Source organism: Cydia pomonella, chromosome 13, assembly GCF_033807575.1.
Source record: "Cydia pomonella isolate Wapato2018A chromosome 13, ilCydPomo1, whole genome shotgun sequence".
NCBI lineage: Eukaryota > Metazoa > Arthropoda > Insecta > Lepidoptera > Tortricidae > Cydia > Cydia pomonella.
The window spans coordinates 5,671,576-5,691,365 of record NC_084715.1 but is presented as its reverse complement, the minus strand read 5'-3'; the positions used below and the strand labels follow the sequence as shown (position 1 = coordinate 5,691,365).

At 38.2% G+C, this 19,790-nt stretch overlaps 2 protein-coding genes across 4 annotated transcripts in view; both read right to left on the bottom strand.

The window, feature by feature from the left end:
* Positions 1 to 5,340: 5,340 nt before the first annotated feature.
* LOC133524031 (uncharacterized) lies at positions 5,341 to 7,263 on the bottom strand. The gene is made up of 2 exons (XM_061859805.1): positions 7,157 to 7,263; positions 5,341 to 6,087 (listed from the first exon to the last, which is right to left on the bottom strand). Coding segments are annotated over exons 1-2 (699 nt in total). The 5' UTR covers positions 7,158 to 7,263; the 3' UTR covers positions 5,341 to 5,389.
* Positions 7,264 to 7,475: 212 nt separating this feature from the next.
* LOC133524025 (tyrosine-protein kinase receptor torso-like) overlaps positions 7,476 to 19,790 on the bottom strand; it is a 167,259-nt gene continuing 154,944 nt past the window's right edge. For all 3 annotated transcript variants that reach the window (XM_061859794.1, XM_061859793.1, XM_061859795.1), the window contains 3 exons: positions 15,348 to 15,531; positions 8,910 to 9,121; positions 7,476 to 7,826 (listed from right to left, as the gene is read on the bottom strand). In XM_061859794.1, coding sequence (XP_061715778.1) covers positions 7,558 to 7,826; positions 8,910 to 9,121; positions 15,348 to 15,531 — 665 coding nt within the window. In that variant the 3' untranslated portion in view covers positions 7,476 to 7,557. The remainder of the gene's footprint in view (positions 7,827 to 8,909; positions 9,122 to 15,347; positions 15,532 to 19,790) is intronic.

Sequence of the window (19,790 nt, the reverse complement as noted above, 5' to 3'; positions counted from 1 at the left end):
TTGTATTTTCTGTAACAAATCAAGCATTTACATTTAAAAAAGTGACATTTGATGAAGTGGAACTGCTGATGATGATCAGAATGGAACTCTTCAACGACGCATAGTACACGTTTGGCGATTTCTCCTCTTCGCTGTGTTTGTTAAGTAAATTAAATTTTCAAGACAAATTTTTGTCAAGTTCGAGTTCTGACGGTGGGGTCCATGAGGACTCGAGGGAACTCCTCAAATGTTAAAGGCATATATGTAGTGATTAGTATTTTCATTAATAAATTTGTTCTCTTTGCCAAACAGTTAGGTTTTCAAGGCACATTTTTACATTTCTATCCTATTTAGTTTTTTTAATAATTATCTGGTGCTTTATTTCATGCATGGTTTGAAATAATTTATCTTAAATACAGTCGAATACCCTATTGCGGGTAGGTATCTTACCAGTCAACCATAGGGCAGACACCAATAACGTGATCACGAATTGGCAAATCGGCAGCTAAGCGAACCCCGAGATCGCGCACCTCCGACACTCGCTGCATTGGCTTTCCACCGATATCGTAGAGATAGTTAATTGGCCTATGTGCACGACTAAATGAAATTACCGTGCACTTGTCTTCATTAAAGTATAATTTATTGTCTACACTCCAGTGGACAACATTGTCAATGTCCTCCCGCAATTTACGACAATCCGAGATATTCCTAACCACTCGGACCAGTTTTAAGTCGTCAGCAAATAAGAGGCACGTAGAATCTATCACAACGTCAGGAAGATCGTTAATCATTAGGATAAATCCCAACGGCCCCAAATTACTGCCTTGACTTACACCTGACCTTGCGTAATACGGCCGAGATTTGCTGCCAGAACAATCCACATACTGTTGCCTATCGCGCAAATAGCTAGCAAAAAACTTTAGGGTATGTGGCGTACAGCCGGCCCTCGCAAACTTCGTCAACAAGATATCGTTGTCTACCGTGTCGAATGCTTTACGGAAATCGAAGTATGCTACGTCTACCTGGTGACCTGCATCCACTGCCGGAACTATTAGGGTCATTAGATGCAAAAGGTTTCCTGTAGTGCTGCGCGCTGCTCGGAACCCATATTGAGCTTCTGAAAGTTGAGAACTCACTTGCGAATAAAGGGTCTTGTGTAATGCAGACTCGAAGACTTTGGCCGGTGCATTCAGTACCGCTACCGGCCGGTAGTTACTGGCCTCGGGCTCACCACCTCCCTTCGGAACTTAGACAGCCTGAAGTAGCTAATGCGTTTGCAAGGTATTTTTCAGGTGTGTTTTTACATGACGCTCCGCACCTTAATCCTAATGTGCAGGGGATACATGATCGGAGCCGAGGCGCGAACCACATCCACATTAATTCAATATCGATGAAGGAAGTGGAATCAGGGATAAAACAACTTAAGTCCAATTGCGCTATGGGACTGGATAACTTGCCAGCGTATGTGGTGAAAGGATGTATGGAGTACCTGAAGGCCCCTCTACACTATATTTTCAATTTTGGCGCTTACCACCGGATCGTACCCTCTTTGCTGGAAAGTTTCGAGAGTGCGACCCATCCCGAAAGCGAATGATGCTACTGTCGTGGAGAACTATAAATTCGTGTGATGTAATTAATGGATGACCCCTTAGCACATTACCTAACTACGTCAAAAATTACAAGGGCCATATGTACTGTAAAACGTTGTACAATACACGTGCGAAAAGGTAATTCGCAACTCGTGTCGATTTAAAATACTGCCTTCGGTCGTGTTTTTATTTATCGCCACTCGATGCGAATTTCCTACTTTTAGCACTTGTATCGTACTGTACTATTACAGAACATATGGTGTTACTTTACCGCACTAGTGCGAAAATTAGTATATTACGTTACTGTGTCGAACATTTAAAGGGCCATATGTACTGTAAAACGTTGTAAGATACATGTGCGAATAGGTAATTCGCAACTCGTGTCGATTTAAAACACTCCCTTTGGTCGTGTTATAATTTATCGCCACTCGTTGCAAATTTCCTACTTTTCGCACTTGCATCGTAATGTACTATGACCGTACGTATGGTGCTAGTTTACCGCACTAGTGCGATAATTAGCACATTACGTATCTATGTCGAAAACTTAAAGGGCCATATGTACTGTAAAACGCTGTAAAATACATGTGCGAATTACCTATTCGCACGTTTATCGTACAATTTCCTACTTTTAGCACTTGTATCGTAATGTACTATAAATGTTGTTCGGTAGTTTGTTATATTACTATTTACTAATAGGTATAATACTACATATAAGAACAAAATTTGTTCTTATATGTAGTATTTGTTTTTGTTCAACAAATACTTACAGTACTAGGGTCAAAGTCTTTCGTCGCAGTTTACCCGCACATCGTATAGCGTTATACACGGCGCCCGCCGCACACAACGATAAAAAAGCTCGTCGTCGCCATTGAAAACAACCGGAGCCGACCGACACACGTCCTGCCACTACAAGCTCTGCCGCGGCACTGAGATCCCGTGCGCGCGTATCGGTGATATTCGAGTTTTTTTCAAAAAAATGCCAAAAAATTATAGTAGAATTTTATTTCATAAACATTAATGCATACCGACTCCGTTCGACAGTATAAGCAAATGTTGCAGATTGCTTGAGTATGAAAATGACTTCGATATGAAGTAGATTTTCGTAGGAATTGACACTTGTTTAAGAGAAAATTGAATTCATTTTACTCTGATTTTCTCCTTCTCAAAAACATGTAGGAAAAATATCGTATCGTATTCCTAAAGTACAGGATATTAGTAATACAAAGTATTCCCCTTTAGCAGAGTAAACTTCTCAAATTTTACAAATAAGATCTCACAATTCAGTGCTTCACGCGGTTTTTCGTAAACGACCATCGGAAAAATATTCATGACTAATTAAATAAGTCCTTTTTCTAATATTTAACGTCGTATTAAGATTAAAGATAAGAAGATGCTCTTACTGGAACAAGTGCTCTTTGTTTCTAATAATGAGCATAAAGTCCTGAATTTCATCGAGGAATATTATCAATTTTACATTATTTCGACTTTTCTTGTGATAGCGCTCTTAAGTCCTCTGTTTTGAAACTCGACTCAGTTTTTCAGACTCACATATTAAGTCTAAACTCGAGTTCTTTTCAACTTGTTAGAGACTCGAGCCTTCTGTAGGGACTTGAATCCTTTTCAGAGAACTCTCATTTTATTGTTTGCAAAATTTCGAAATGCTTTGTCTTTAAGTAATAAGTTAGTTATAGCACACAAATCATACAGTAACGATTTTTTTTACTTTTTTTATTTAGGTTAAACCTATGAAATTGTTGACGGAGTCTTTATTCGGAGGCTCGAGTCCTTATGAGCTATCTTCAAAAAGACTCAATAAATGTTTCGCCTCGGGACTCAAAATACTCGAGTTCCTACCAACGCTACTTTTATTCGAGGGTAAAGAAGAATTTTTCATCACAGGATAACATCGGATGGAGAAAAAACGCTTCTAATGCTCAGATACTACCGAATCCAAAAGGATATATCCGATTTTTAATCTCCTCTAACGTCATATAAATTGCAGCTTCACGGCATAACTATGTTCACAAAATATTGACCCACATACATAAATTTGGTAATCCTGTGGCCCTCAAATTGTGATATGTAAATAGAAACAATTTCCTAAGTAATACATCCATTCATATATACCTACATACAGTACTAAAACCTCTTCCTTTTGAATTACCGTCCTCGAATAAAAATAATGGAACGACAATATTACAATATAAAAACAGAATTGTTACAGACATAAAAATGTAAAGTTTGACAATGACAGCAGCTGTATTTTAGTTGCTTTCTGATCTTTACGAGTACCTGCAAGTCCTGTCCTGTGTGGCTACCACCAGTTCGGCAGTCGTCAGAACGTAAGTTACTTTCTATGCATCTCGCTCGTACTCGCATATAATAAGTGCGAGCGAGATGTATAGAAAGTAAAAAGGGACTGAATTTTGTATGAGGGATCAGTAAAAGAAGCAGATTGTATAAAAGATGTCCCCAGATAGTATTTTACTCGTAGGATTTAAAATTGACGACCGGTTTGGCCTAGTGGGTAGTGACCCTGCCTACGAAGCTGATGGTCCCGGGTTCAAATCCTGGTAAGGGCATGTATTCGTGTGATGAGCCCATATATTTGTTCCTGAGTCATGGGTGTTTTCTATGTATTTAAGTATTTATAAATATTTATACTCGTATATTATATATATCGTTGTCTAAGTACCCTCAACACAAGCCTTATTGAGCTTACTGTGGGACTTGTCAATTTGTGTAATAATGTCCCATTAAAAAAAAAAAAAAAAAAACCACACCAACCCTTTAAATTAGGGGATGGACAATTGTCATAAGCTACTAAGAAAACCAATGTCATGTAAAATGTTGCCAAGACGAAACCATAAGGATCGCACTGTCAAAACGTTGTATACGATAATCTTGTAGAGCCAAGCTTATTAACTCTACAACACCTAACTTCAAAAACTCTACACCTTAGTCAAAATATGTGGCTTGGCCGTTTCGTTACTACAAGAAGTATTGTATAATAATAAAAAATGCATAGTGAATATATTTTTCAAACAAAATGTCCGCATGCAAAAGAAAATAAAATGTGATAAGTTTTTGGCAAAAAAATCATTTTATGCAGATTGCGTGCAGATTTATTCTATGGCGGCGTTTGGGCTGCGCAGAGGAGGCGTTGTTTGATATCCGTGTCGTCGACACTGACGCTCAGTCTTACCTCTCACGGCCCGTCACATCTGTACTAAAATCAGCCGAAGACGAAAAGCCGAGAAAATATTCCAAGGCCTACGAAATGCGACATGCAACTTTCACCCCACTTGTAACTTCTGTTGACAGCGTCTATGCACCCCAAATGTGCTCCTTAATCAAACATACGGCAGAAACAATCACTAATCACCATACTGGGCTGTCTAAGATGTAGGATCAGCATCGCCGTTATACGCGCCACCAGCATGTGCATCCAAGGCACGCGCCACCGCTTTAAGTCCGCTGCCGGGTGGCTTGGGTTCGACGACGGTGCCGCCCTTCTACAAATGGATTGAAACCCCCCTTTCTACCCTAAAATTTTCGAGTTTGATTATAATGTAAAATTTATGGTAATTAAATAAATTGATACTACATATCAAACTATAATCTATGCAAAATAATTATAAAAACGCAGGTAACTTTGGATACTCCATGCAAGGAATCTCCAGTTTAATTTTTTGCTCTTATTAAGGGCCACACCCTGTGTGTAATGTATAAAGGTTCCCCGGAAATAGGTACAATAAATAAAATAAAAATATACTAACAAATCATTCCGATTCTTGTTTTGACAAAGTTTCAGTAGAATATTATCTGCCGTTTACACCATTTCCCGCGGAAACATTTTCATAAGGTTCAGCTGTTTTAGAGGGGCGTGTGTGTTCTATAGGATTAATATTAGTTATTTCAGTAGGATTAATATTAGTTATTTCAGTAGGATTAATATTAGTTATTTCAGTAGGATTAATATTAGTTATTTCAGTAGGTTTGGTAGTTTCGGGCTCAGCAGGTATCTTGTTATGCGTAATTTCAGTTGCAGATTTAGTGTTTGTTACTTCAGCGGACGCTTCTTTAGCGTTGTGTGTGGGCATTATTTTTGTGGTTGTTACTTTATTGGCATCTTTAGTATTATATCTGTGAGAATTTTTGGGTGTTTTAGGTTTAATTGATTTCTCTGTAGGTATTATTTTTGATCTTTTTACTCCATTGGTGTCTTTAGCTTTGTGAGCAGTTTTAGGTCCAATTGGTCTCTCAGTAGGAATTATTTTAGTGCTTATTACTTCATCGAGTTCTATATGTTTTGCTGCTCTTGTTGTCCATAAAAACCTTGGTCTCATGGGTTTATTTAGAATTGTTCTAACAATACTCAGTGGCATCCAGTGGCTTGGGAAGTGAGCTTCTATAGGGTTTGATATGAATATTAATGGATCGTCATTTATGGCCGGACTTAGCGGGATAGCGGTCGTGGTTGCGATCACCGAGAATATAACAACAATGCTAGTGAACACTGAAACAAAAATCGTAATTATTCACTTTTAGATCTCCCATCTTTCAACACATGACTAAAACTTTTAGAACGCCATTTGACTTTGATCCTTATTCATTCACTGATATATGTTTTTGTTAAATATCAAAAAGTGGTGCTATCTACTCGAGCATAGGCCAACCTATAATAGATTATATTAGATTAGATAATTTATTTCATGAAAGACAATTACATAATAAGTTTGCATTGAAACTGCAATGGAACGAAAATGAGCAATGTAAATGAGCTTGATACAGTATACTACGAGTATTACGTCTCGCTTAATCTTTTGAACGCCATCTGTCAAACCCAAGAACATCATGCACACGCCAATCAATATCTCTTGGCTCCTCACAAGATGGGCCGTCAAGATGGGCCCACATTAGTGGCAAAGTTGTAGGCACCAGACCTCAGGGCCCTCCCCCTACTAGATGGTGTGCTCAAATCACTGCACCTATGCAATTAAAACTGCACGAGGCCATGCGCTTGGCGAGGAATCTGGTCTTCAACAGAAGGACATGATGTCACGATCCTCAGCATTGAGGGACCGACTGAAGGAGAAGAAATGGGCCAGTGTGTAATAGAGAGGGCAGTGGTGTCGGATGGCTTATGGCGCGGGGGGATGGCGATGGGATGGCCATGGTGTCGGTTTTTCGTCCGCTCATCAAAGGTCAGCCAGCGATGATGCTTAAGCATCTATACACGTGGCTGATTTCATAGTGCGTGCTCTCAACCATCGCATGGCCATCTCACTGGTCTAGCGCTGGGCCATCGTGTAGAGGAGTCATAACCATCGCATGGCCATCTCGCTGGTCCCGCACTGGGCCATCGTGTAGAGGAGTCATCTGGCATAAGCTAGCAAATAAATATAAACCGTATTCGGAAACGTTAAAGATTATCTTGGAAACGTTAAAGATTACCATGTCAACGTACGCCATAGCACCTATAACGATCTTAACGCATGGGGTTCTTCTTACGACGCCTTCAGAGTTTAGGGGTTCTTGGCGTTTAGACGATTTCTTTTAAAAACGGTAATAAATGTTCAACTTACTGTTTTTCTCTCCGCTGTTGACCCGAGTCACTACAGCATCAGAAATGAAATTTAACGAAGTATACCCAATTATGAGAAAGCGGAAAATTACTGATTAGTAATTAGCATTATAGTTTAACTGCCGATTTTTCTACTATTTCTGAAATAGGTACCTAATGACTTTTCATTTTATTTAATCACTGAATAAAATAGACGTAAGGCAGCCCAACTTGTGGCTATAAAGCGATGTCCTTATCCTAATGGGTGTAGTTTATTCGCATAGGTTTATTTTTGTAGTAAGTAGGTGTAGTAAGTAATTTCTATTCTCAAAATAATAAAGTAGAAAAAAAAATGTATTTACACAGAAAATGTATTAACATTGCACATTAAAATACAAAAATCTAACTCAGTCTTTACACCTGTCACCTCTCACATTCAAAGTCATAATCGCTGTCGTCGTCCGGCGGCGGGTCCAAGTCCAAGTCCGACAAGTCCACGTACAGTTGCTTTTGCTCGTCCAGTTGGTGGACGATCTGGGCGAAGCTGGGCCGCTCGGCGGGGGAGGGCGCCCAGCATTGTACCATGAGCTGGTAGAGGCGCGGGGAGGCGCGCGCAGGCTTCGGGAGACGGCTGCCCGCTGCGAGGAAGGGCGGGACTTGGTGGTTGCTTAGCTCTGCATATGGGAAGCCTCCTGGAATGTGAAAATAATGCAATTATTCACGTTTTAGGTGTAAAATAGCCATTGGTATTAGAACGCTGCCAGCTATCTGCGAACATACTGCAGGGGTCGGCAAATTTAGAATGATGAAAAATGAATTTTGTTCACGTTTTGAACGTCTTCAAGACCCAAAATTGCAGGCTCGCTAGCCACGGTTAGCCGCCCTTGGACTTCAGTAACCACTTACCATTGCAGGCTGCATTGCATAGTATTTTTTTGGACATTTCTAGAAAAATACTATTTACACGTCTCGATATATTGACCAATAATAAACAGAAATTCATGTAAGGATCGATCTGCCGTACGGGGTAGTAGCATAGCATAGTAGCATTTATAGTACTAGAAGTGAAAGTCCAAAGTTGATCAGTTTTAGTTTAAATACCAGAAGGCACTACATGGTGTCACCTAACCTATAACCTACAACAAATTATACAAAATTGTACAAAAAAATCCTCATGTGTAAGCTCACGGATGCAAAATTTTAACCCGTGGGAAATCTAACGCTTTTCGACAGGGCAGCATATTATGGAGTGATGGATAATATCACAAAACGGGATATACATATGGAAATTGTACATACCTAAGTGGCAAACCATGTGACGGTTAAGTAGGTAATTGAAATTGATTTATTGCTATTGTTATATTATGTGTTTTTATTGTATTTACCTATGTAACTGCCTAAATTGAAAAATAAAGAAATTGAACTCAATTGAATTGTAGCAATCTCGAAAAGATGCGCCCTCATACATCGCTCGCGCTATAATCCACGTAGAATAGCTTCTGGCCTCCTAGTGTGACTTGCGTCCCTTTCGGTCGCGACACCAATCTTGTCCATAAAAAAGGCAGTCGCTGGCCACTATGTCGACCAAACTGTGTAGTCACGTTAAACAAAAACTGCAGTGCAGTATTGAGCGTGTAAAATTGCATCTGGTGCCAGCCATCTTAGAGGGACTGGTCGCGTCCTGGTGTGAACGTACACAGTACACACCAGAAATTGAAAGCCTAAAGTCAACCTCTTTCAATTCAAAATCTATTAGGTACTTAATCATTACTAACCTAATGTAGCAATCTCCCATAATAACACAGCGAACGCCCAAACGTCGCTCGCACTGCAGTATTGAGCATGTAGGATGGCCTCTGGTGCCAGCCATCTGAGAGGGACTGGTCGCGCCCTAGTGTGCACGTACACACCAGAACGTGACAGTCCAAAGTCGGCTACTTTGAGTGTCCCTGCGCCGTCAACCAGGATGTTCCGGGCTGCGAGGTCCCTGGAAATAAAAATTAGGCCGGTTAAAACTGTTAAAACGAACTTTCGTTTGCGTCAGACTTAAATAACAAATAAGAGCGGTTTCGCACTACGCCTACGTCCGATCCGAATCCGATCTGAATCCGTGAAAATATGATCCGTAGTAGCCGTAGAACTATTTCTATGATAAGTTTCGCACTAGATCCGATTTCCGTCATCCGATTTCTTTCGGATCTAGTGCGTAACTTACCATAGTTATAGTTCTACGGCTACTACGGACCATATTTTCACGGGTTCGGATCGGACGTAGTGCGAAACTGCTCTAAGAGGGGGTTTTTGCAGTTACTTTAGCGTGTCAGATTAAGATATAAGTAATATCTTGCTAGCCGTGGAGTCTACTTTAACCACCTTTAGCCATCTATGTTGGTCCGTTGCATGGTTGCTGGCAGTTTATACTTAATATGTTCTTAATCTGACGATTAAAAGTTCGAAACACAGTCAGATTTTAAAAATGCGTACAAGAAATTGTCAGATTGGACAAAAGAAATATAGTGTAAGATAATATAAACTCCACGGGTAGCAAGATATCATTCATATGTTAATCTGACACGCTTGAGTAACTACGAAATTTACCTCTTGGGAGAGCCCATTAAAAGCATTGAAGAAAATGTCTTATATCATTAAGCTTGTGTATTGTTCTAAAACGTCAGTTTACAGCAAACAACCTGTCGACCTACATCAAAATGAAACCTTAACAATGTTTATGAATACAGTATTAATTCCTCAATAATCTATTTTATTTAATTTGGCCTGGATCTAATTTACTTCTCATCTAAGATGAACTTTATTGCTTTAGCGACAGTGTCTATTGTACAATATTCACTTCACATCAAATATCGAATGAGCGCCTAGCAACAGTCGCGTAGCAACGTTTCACTACGGATGTGGAGTTTGTTATTTTTTAGCAGGCGCCGCACTAAATCATGAGGGAAACTGAAGTGAACGATATAAATAGTAATTTTAATTTGTAAATGGTATTTTTTTTTTTCATTTGTCCGATAACATGTGAGAGTCTATACAGGATGTTTATTTAGTCACCTGCAATGATTTGGCTGATTATATAGGTCATATTGAGCAACTTTTACTATGGGACCAATCCTGAAATCGCGAATAAAAGATTTACTCTCCCATAGAAAATGTCAAGGTCAGCCAAAATGTATGAAACAGACAAAAAAAATCGCGATTTCGGGGTTGGTCCCATAGTAAAAGTTGCTCAATATGACCTAAATAATCAGCCCGTAAATCGTTGCAGGTGACTTAATAAACATCGTTTATAAAAAATTTACGCGTACGATTACTATCTCAAAAGTAGGAATTGTTAAATAAATAAATATTTATAGGACATTATTACACAAATTGACTAAGTCCCACAGTAAGCTCAATAAGGCTTGTGTTGAGGGTACTTAGACAACGATATATATAATATATAAATACTTAAATATATAGAAAACACCCATGACTCAGGAACAAATATCCATGCTCATCACACGAACAAATGCCCTTACCAGGATTTGAACCCGGGACCATCAGCTTCGTAGGCAGGGTCACTATCACTACCCACTAGGCCAAACCGGTCGTCAAATTGTTAACTACTACAATACCGCTCAATAAAATTACGAGTATCACCTTTTGGTTTTCTTATATGAATATGTATAGAGTAAACAATATATGTAGGTTAGTTTAGTAGTTAGTTAGTAGTTTGTAGATTGCATATTTTACTAGTAATTTTATACAAATATATGAAGAATACTGCAATGAAATACTGTGATTTACAATATGAGACTCAGCATATAACTAAAAAAGCTCCAATAAAAAAAATCTATTGAAATTCAGTAGATATTTAAAAAAACCTCTATGAAAAAACCATTACATGAGGCCATTTTTTCTCATCTCTCGCTCAAAGTAAAACTACTAGACTACTTAAAGTATTGAGGTGGAAATCACTTACAAACATAAAAAAAAGTTCTACCGAAAAAAACATGGAGGTGATATATTATTGGTCGTACTGTATGTCACACTAAAAAAAATAATTCTACCAACGTGGCTTGAGATTAATACAGACACCGAATATAACAGATACCGAAGTACCTAAGCGCAATATGTCGCGTCAATACATATTTTATTTGTTAGACCAGTATTATAGCACGTCGTACATAACATACATCGTACATACAAAAATAGCAAATGTCACTTCTAAATATTTTCCATTCTTTATGATTTTTAAGTATGTTATTGATACGATGAAAAACTGGGTTTATAGGTTTTCCTTTTTTTTAAATTTGCAAAATAATAATAATAATTCAGCCTATATACGTCCCACTGCTGGGCACAGACCTCCACTCATGCGCGAGAGGGCTCGGGCTATAGTATATTGGGCAATGCGGATTGCGGACTTCACATACACCTTTGAATTTCATCGCAGATGTGTGCAGGTTTCCTCGCGATGTTTTCCTTCACCGAAAAGCTAGTGGTAAATATCAAATGACAGTTCGTACATAAGTTCCGAAAAACTCATTGGTACGAGCCAGGATTGAGATTGATGAACCCGCGACCTCTGGATTGAAAGTCGGACGTCATATCCACTCGGCTACCACCACTTGGTAAATTTGCAAAACAAAAAAAAAAGCGTACCCTATAAACCTAGAATACCCATATTATGCTGATCGACATCAAAATCAAAGTGATTTGTTAAGATTTAGCTAATGGAAACCGTTTTCTCCCGAAATGGAATTTCATGGAAAAAGTACCGTTATATTTTGTTAGGATCGCAAAGCTTCTTTCCTCTTAAGGCGAAGTGTCATTATTAGCTGAGAATTGTTACAGTGGTGAAATAAGGCCTACTGTACCCGAAAAGGGATGTTACGTGTTATATGAGTCTGATTGTTATTATAGCCATATATATCAACTAACATCGGTCTATCTGTCTTTGTAGTATCAACGTTTTCAATCAAAGTACCGATCCGAGAGAACTTAAAAAAACATTGTGCGTGGAGTCCCTCCGCGCGGAAGAAGTGAAACTTCGTAATGTGGAGATGAAAATAATGCTGTAAAATACATATGGTTTATATTAAGAGGTAAGTGATACGAAGTTCACCGGGTCATGTAGTAATGAATATTATAAATTAAAATACGGAGGGACTCCACGCACAATTTTGGTTTTAAATTAAAATTTATAAAATAGATTTAATAATACATATATTTAAATATATATATTCTATAATTCCTAAATAATAGAAAATATAAAAAGAAAAAATACAAAAAGTCAGGTTCCACCGAGATTTGAAGTCGGATCGCTGGATTCAGAGTCCAGAGTGCTAACAATTACACCATGGAACCGGCTGAGCTAATCGACGAATTTACTCATCACAAACTTTTACTACTTTATGTTACCGATTATAGCGTTAAACGTTTAACGCAATCTTGTTGGAAGTCGCATAAGAAACAAAGTTGGTGAATCTGAAGTGACTCTTTTGTACTAATAAATAAATAAATAAATATTAAACGGCATCATTGGCCAAATTGACTATGAATGTTGATTATGGACTGTACCTGAAGCGCTGGTGGCCTAGCGGTAAGAGCATGCGACTTGCAATCCGGAGGTCGTGGATTCAAACCCCGGCTCGTACCAATGAGTTTTTCGGAACTTATGTACGAAATATCATTTGATATTTACCAGTCGCTTTTCGGTGAAGGAAAACATCGTGAGGAAACCGGACTAATCCCAACATGGCCTAGTTTACCTTCTGGGTTGGAAGGTCAGATGGCAGTCGCTTTCGTAAAAACTAGTGCCTACGCCAAATCTTGGGATTAGTTGTCAAGCGGACCCCAGGCTCCCATGAGCCGTGGCAATATGCCGGGACAACGCGAGGAAGAAAAAAAAAAAAAACCTATAGGTATTTATTGACTGTCTCATTTATTTAAAAAATAGATAGCTGAGTGGCACAGACCCGCAGGAATACCTGTTATTTAACCTTCGCCGCCATTGATTTGATATAAAGTCAGTACATTTCGTGCCCCACACGCCACGACTTCATATCAAGTCGCGGTTTTGGTCAGGTTTGTATACGTGCAATTTTTGACGTGGCGTTGATTACATTTTATTACGTGGCGGTGAAAGGTTAATTAAAAATAAATCATGAATCGCTTGCACCTGATAGAGCTAATATCTACGAAAAAATTACTAACGAAATAGGATATCAACATTACATTAATTGGAATGCTAAGAAAAGGGTTAAAAACTAAATAAAATTCTTGTAACCTAATTAAGAATCGGAATGAGTTGGGCCGAGTCCTTCATAGTTGCCATAACAACGCAACGGACCAAGCATTCTGGGTGAATGTACGGCATTATTCTGAATGTTGACGTGATTTGATGAAATTTAATAAAGTAGAAATGGTGCCTTAACTCTAAGATATTCGTTTAATATCCCTTATTTAATAATAGTCAGGAAACTCGAAGCTCCATAGACAATACTTTGTAATTAATTCAATGTGTATATACCATTCACTTCAGTAATAAAGCCCATCTTGTGGGCTAAGTAGTCTGTTTGTGCGTGCGTCCTATGTCACGGTCAAGGGCAGCTTGCGCCCGGTGAATATCCGGAACATCATTGTTCTGTGATGGGTAAAGATATATCATTTTAAAGATATCAAACAAATATTGCAATTTTTTAAAATTTAATTATACCCACTGATACGATGGTTAACAAGCCGAGTGCGCCATCGAACATAAACTATCTATCGTGATATACAAACACCTATCTATGGGCCTCTACAAATCTCACACAATATACCTCACACAGATATATGCGATTTCCGTTACATTGCGGCATTTCATCGATCGTTTGAATTACTTGCTTGTTCTTAGTTTGCAATTGTCTAAAATCGCATGCAATTCTCAATTGCGAGGTTTTCCTGAGGGCCTACAGTATGGGGTTCTTCAAAAAAGGAGTGTAAAGGTCACAGAAAACCGCCAGGGGTTGGTCTGTGGTACAGGTTTTTAAAGGGTCGGCAACGCGCATGTAACACGTCTGGAGTTGCAGGCGTCCAAAGGCTACGGTGACTGCTTACCATCACGCGGGCCATATGCTTGTTTGCCACCGACGGAGTATAAATTTTGTTTTGCAATAAGGCCTGTACAGGCCTTATTTAATGTCATTTTAGACTCTTAACTCTATACGTGAGTGAGTACCTACTTGAAAACCATTTAACAAATATCCGAATTACCTAAAACAGTCGCTATACTCGTAATTGCTATTTAATTCTTACAGTAAAATTAAACAAAAGCTCGCAAAATTCAGAATAGGGGCGCGATATCAGCCGTTCTGAGGCTGTATTTATATCGCGAGCCCCGGGCCTGTTGTAAGGGCGTTCTCGGTAAACCCGCCCATTTACCTGGTACTCGACCTTGTATTTTTCGGAGACAATATGGGCTCAGCCAATGTCTCAATCGTTGCTAGGATACGCCACTCGAAACTTAAATAATATGGGAAGCCACGTGACTTTTCGTAGCATCCGTCATCCGGATATTTTTTTCTTTTTGTTCGACGTAAGGGAAAAGTGTGGACTAAGATGTAGCAAAGAGAATTTGAAATAGAGGTGGATTGTCAAAGTAAAGTTTGTAGCCACATATCTACTAGAGCATAGGCCAAAGGTATGGCGGTATCTTTTCGAGTGGCCTATGCTAGTAGATGGTGTCACTTTTTGATATTTTAACAAATTTGAAAATTGAAAGAATAAGGATCTAAAGGTTTTAATAATTTGTCGAAAGATGGAACTGTGGCTACAAAGTTTACTTTGACAAACCACCTCTATTTCAAATTCTGTTTGGATGTAGTGACAAAAATTAAGAAAGTTATGCTGAGATGGTTTGGACACGTGGAAAGAATGACTGAAACAAGGCTAACAGAGAGATTGTATAAGGGAGAAGTAGAAGAGGGAGCTGGAAGGGGTAGACCTTAGCGGACTTTTTAAATTCAGAACTTGATTCGGTTCGGCCACATTTGGTCCACCGATTTACATAAATCAATAGTTCGGCCATATAGCCTGTGCGTAATCCCGCGTTCCTCTAGATGCTGTATGCCCAGCATGACTTGCAGCGCGTAGTCGCGTAAATAGTCGCACTGTCTAAATGCAGGGCTGGTTCGGTTCGGCCACAGCGTTCGATTGTATAAAGCGTTATAAGGTACCTGTGCGTGATCCCGCGTTCCTCTAGATGCTGCATGCCCAGCGCGACTTGCAGCGCGTAGTCGCGCATAGTCGCGCTGTCTAGATGCAGGGCAGGTTCAGCCACGTAATGCCTTTGGCGTTGTTCCCCGCAAAAGCTCGTCTTTTCCAGGGGCAGGTCGGAGTCACTTAAGTTTGTGTATTCCGCTGAAATCAGGAGTAAGATAAGTTACATAGTTATAAGATAATGTATATTAGGCATTGTATGGAGAGACTCATTATTCTCGGATATGTGGAGGGCGAGAAGACCAATGGAATGGCGTTGGCTGGTCGAGGTATTTTATCAGTCCTAAAAAAAGAATTTGACACTATTGTCAATTTTTTTGGCATTTTATGGCCTGGTTGCTAGCCCTTTAAGCCAAATCTCATAGAACCTAACTAGTAAAACCTATACAAGCCGTTGGCAGTTACCAACCCCATTCCAGTGCAGCTCCAGTGCTAAAAGTAGCCACTAGTTACCAGATATTCAAATTGTCAGAGAAGGTTTGCAGGAACAAACTAACAACAAATTAAACAAAAGCTTGTAACAAGAGAAGTTTGTGGGTTAAGTAGATGATCTTAGTGTATTTTTCTTTAATTTTTAAAGCTTTCTAAGTACAATTATTATTCTCATAACAGATATACCAACTATTTAAAGGATTTACGAAACTTCTCAAATATTAAAGACACATGAATTTAAGAAGCAGTAATTTAATAGGCACATTGTTACTATTGTTAGCTGTAATTATAGTTATACTACTTATTATTGATAAATAGTGATTTTCAAACATATAAATTTCAAATGTTTTGTATAACTATCAACTCAATTTAGATACTGACAAGCAACGAACAGCTTAAAGACTTAAACTGTTTGAGGATCTTACAATTATGAAAATACCTTTTACAATATAATGTTCACATAGAAGATACTTAAAAATATTAAATACTAAATTATTATTATTTTACGAATAAAAAAATGGCTAATCTTTGCGCGGCGAGAATGCCGCCCACGCGAGGCACCTGTGGCCTCCCTCAGTGGAGCCCTCGTGCCCCCTTACCCCACGGGCCTACTGTCTCGAATTATTATTTAATTTCGTTTTTAATAATTTTAAGAGGAAAGGGGACGGCCTGTTCTCCATACTAACGTAGTCCCCATTTTCTTCTCCGCATATTGACATTATGGAAAATATTTTGACATAATTTGATATGTTTAAATTTTTTGATTATTGTAAAAATTAGGAGCGAAAAACAGATTTCAAACAAATTTTTAAATGCTCTTAACTCATATAATAATTAAATATTATATAACAAATTATACGATAATAATGTAATATCCACAGAGGAAACGTAGTACTCACGTTTGTATGAAAAGGCGATTTCCCGCGGGTCCTCCAGTTTCGTCTTCAGGGTTTATTTTCTTTTAATGTACACATAGCCTCAGGAGGTTATACTTTGTTGTTAAGCTTTAGGTAATATGTAGGGGCTGACAATGGGGTAAAAAGGTTTTAACGACTTCAGTACCCCTAGTGTAAATTTGATCGACATCATAACGTGACGAACGCGTTTGCGTTAAGTCTCATTTTGTATAGGATTTTGAGTTTCCAAAACGTCCCGCTTGGCGCGCTCTTTCTAAATCCAATACAAAATGAGATTAGTCTCATTAACGCGTACGTCACGTTTCGAAATCGAATTTATTTACACTAGGGGTACTGTTCGTATAAATCCGGGGGGAGTCTAGTGTTAAAAACTAATTTACTTACAAATAAAGTGAATTAAAATGGGTTTCCGAGCATTTAAGAAAAAGTTACTACAAGGTAGAAGTAAGGGTGCTTAATGGGGCCCACTGATTAACAGTCCAGATATCGGCCTATCAGTTGTTGAAAACTGTCAACTTGGGCCACTTAACAAAAAATGGATTTTTTGGGTAAATTTAACATCAAAAGTAGGCGATCAGAATATGCGTCAACAGTAGCTGCTATCTCTGTACAAGGTGCCTACGAGGAACCCGAGAGATTAACCACGCATTTCTGAGAAAATTATTTTTGATTATTTTTCTTTTCGATTTTTTGTATGTATAATGTACATAAAATGTAAACGCTATTTGTAAAACTGTAACTCAAAAAGAATTTGAACTGTTTTTGTAAAACCTATTTTTACTTTTTGGACTACATCAAAAAGGCATTTTGCACTAAGTGACAATAAAAAGATGTTTTTTTTGTAAGTGGCTCTAACTTTGAAATTAGGTGAATTCCAAAAAAGTTTATAGGACATTTTAGTCTTGAAATATCAGGAATATACTGATAAAATCTCTCGCAATGCTCACGGACACCGTGTATAGTATATATAGAATAAAATGAATTTATATGCCCGTGAAATCCAAAGAAAAAGAAATAATAATATCGGTAGGTAATGGGATGAGACCCTAAACGTCAAGGGTACTAAAACTTTGGTTCGTAAAATAATTACTGAAACGTGTTTCCAATTAGAAGTTTACGTAAAGTTTCGATGTTCCTGATCAAAACCAATAAGCTTTACGGCTTCGAGTTGATGTTGCTATTACAATTTCGTAGGAGTACGAGTACAATAGAATAGAATTAAATGTATTCAAGACGCTTGAACGACAAAAATTTAACAAACAGGGGCGCAGCCAGCCAGTGAACAACACTGGGGTAAGTTGATATCGCCAGAGACCTAGGAGGGGAGGGGGGGGGGGGGGGGCAGACGCCGCAGAGGGGCATCGTATGTAAAATTTGTGCTCTAGGACGGGGGGGGGCTCTACCTGGCTACGCCCATGTTAACAAGCACTCAGCTTGGTGTCAAGGTACCTTGACGTGGTCTTCCGTGGAAGCCCTTCCAAAAAAACGCGATATAACTATACAAATGAGGTAACACAGAAGTTCATAGATCTAATAAAAATAATATATATTTTCTGAGATCAGCCACTAAACATAAGTAGGTATTGTAAAAAAATAATATCATAATTAACCACATTATTACAGCATTACCTTTACTATAGTTAATTTCTTTTTGCATTAGAAGAAAGGTAAACAATCTTGACGTGTCTTTTTAGTGAAAATTTATAATAACGCTTTTTAAAAATTAGTTTATATTACTTATGAAAGTATGTAACAAATCGTATATGATTTATAGTTGTTACATATTTGCTGTGACCTACTTTTCTAAAGAGTTTTTTTCTAATAAAAAGACACGTCAATATCGTTTACCTTCTTTCTAATGCTAGAAAAACGAACTATAAGCCGACCGGTTTGGCCTAGTGGGTAGTGACCCTGCCTACGAAGCTGATGGTCCCGGGTTCAAATCCTGGTAAGGGCATGTATTTGTGTGATGAGCATGGATATTTGTTCCTGAGTCATGGGTGTTTTCTATGTATTTAAGTATTTATAAATATTTATATATTATATATATCGTTGTCTAAGTACCCTCAACACAAGCCTTATTGAGCTTACCGTGGGATTTGTGTAATAATGTCCTATAATATTTATTTATTTATAAGCTTCGGATAAACTACCACACTGTCGTGATCGTTGTGAACAATAAAAACAAATTTTAGAAACTTAAAAAACAACAGTATACGGCCGGATTCGAAGAATGAGATACGATAACGATAAATTCATATTCATATTCATATTTATTATTAATAATGTACACATACATTACATGTCAAAATTACGATTAGTGAAATGATCACAAGCGGATTTTAGTTAATACCAACCTCTAGATAATAATATAGAAATATTCAAATAATGAGTTCAATCAAGTTACAAATTAAAAACTATAATATTTTACTACGTTCTATATTTGCAATATTTCATCAGTGTCATAAAAGGCGTTGTCAATTAGCCATTTTTTTAATTTATTATAAAATGAATTATCATTTGATATAGTGGCAATTTGTTCAGGAATGGCATTCTGTAGGTTCATAGTATGTATGGAATGGTATTCATAGTATGTTATTATGAACGTCATGTTTTCAGAAATTTGAATAATGATGACATTGTTACACATTGCGACACTCAATGGGCGCTTATACTTTACCTTCGTGTAAAAGGGACTGCGTACAATCTCATACATTTAGGTCCCCCGCTTTATCGTGACAATCAGCCATGTCGTGGTCGTCCACGACTACGAAGCATGGACGATTGTTATGTGGATATATGGACTTACTGAAGGATAATGTACCTAATATAAAGATATAGGGCGCGGATAAAGGGCGTGTTTTCGCTACACATTGTACATTTCGTACCATTAGGCGGCACCGTTATTGAATTAAGGGAATGGGTACAGAATACGGGTGGCTAACAATTTATTTATACTTACGACTATTTATCTATTTTACTTACGAGTATTATATATTAATATGGTCACTTACATTTGCCAGCTAGCTCTCCTTCGGTTCATTCTTCTCC